Source organism: Myotis brandtii, unplaced genomic scaffold (assembly GCF_000412655.1).
Source record: "Myotis brandtii unplaced genomic scaffold, ASM41265v1 scaffold825, whole genome shotgun sequence".
NCBI lineage: Eukaryota > Metazoa > Chordata > Mammalia > Chiroptera > Vespertilionidae > Myotis > Myotis brandtii.
In genome coordinates, this window is record NW_005371349.1 from 374,130 (window position 1) to 374,929 (window position 800).

General features: G+C 69.1%; 1 protein-coding gene across 1 annotated transcript in view; it reads left to right on the forward strand.

Moving 5' to 3' along the window:
* Positions 1-800, forward strand: part of RBFOX3 (RNA binding protein, fox-1 homolog (C. elegans) 3) — a 15,078-nt gene that overhangs the window by 9,817 nt on the left and 4,461 nt on the right. Inside the window, exon 10 of the mRNA XM_014531720.1 lies at positions 762-799. Coding sequence (XP_014387206.1) covers positions 762-799 — 38 coding nt within the window. The remainder of the gene's footprint in view (positions 1-761; position 800) is intronic.

Here is an 800-nt window from a genome sequence, read left to right on the forward strand (position 1 = left end):
TAACCCGGCTCCTCTCCCCCTGTCCCACACCCCTGCCCCTCTCCCCTTCTCGGAACCCAGGAGGGTGAGGGCACTGCACCCCTGGGACCGCACACAGCCACGTCGGGGTTACCCGTGCTCACGCTGGGAGTAGCAAGGGGTCTCCCAACAGCCCATGAGCCACCGCCTGCCTCCCAGTTGTGCAAGGCGTTGTGTCCCTAACCACACCGGGGTCCCTGAAGGAGCCACAGCGGCCAGGCCTGAGAGACCAGGAGGCAGGGGCCCCTGGGCAGACCCTTGGGGGGGCCTTCTACCCCCCTCGTGGGGCCGCACTCACCGTTCCTCTGGCTCAGAGCCCCACCCCACACACAGACCTGGCCCAACACAGCACCCATTTGTGCCAGGGCGTGCCCGGAGCTAATGTCCTCCACCCTCCACCCTTCCCCGCGGCCAGGATGGCACCCAGAGTCAGCCGTGGGCCCCATGCCCCTCGGGCTCACTGGCCTGGTGGCAGGGGTGCTGCAGCCTCGCACTCAGCCTGAGGGTAGTGGGCGCCCACCTGTGTGTGTGGAAGGCGAGAAGGGTGAGTGAATGAGCGCATGACGCGGACAGACACCCTCCTCCCCCCGCACCGTGCTGCCGGGCAGCGTGCGGCCCGCGGGCCTCCCTTAGGCCACCAGCGAGGTGCCCCCAGCCCGCACCCGCTAGCAGCCAAGAGAAGGTGGAAAGGCCGTGGCCGCCCCGCTAAGCCCCTGTGATCTCCCCTCCCCTGTGCCCTGCAGGGAGGCTATGCCGCCTACAGATATGCCCAGCCGGCCGCG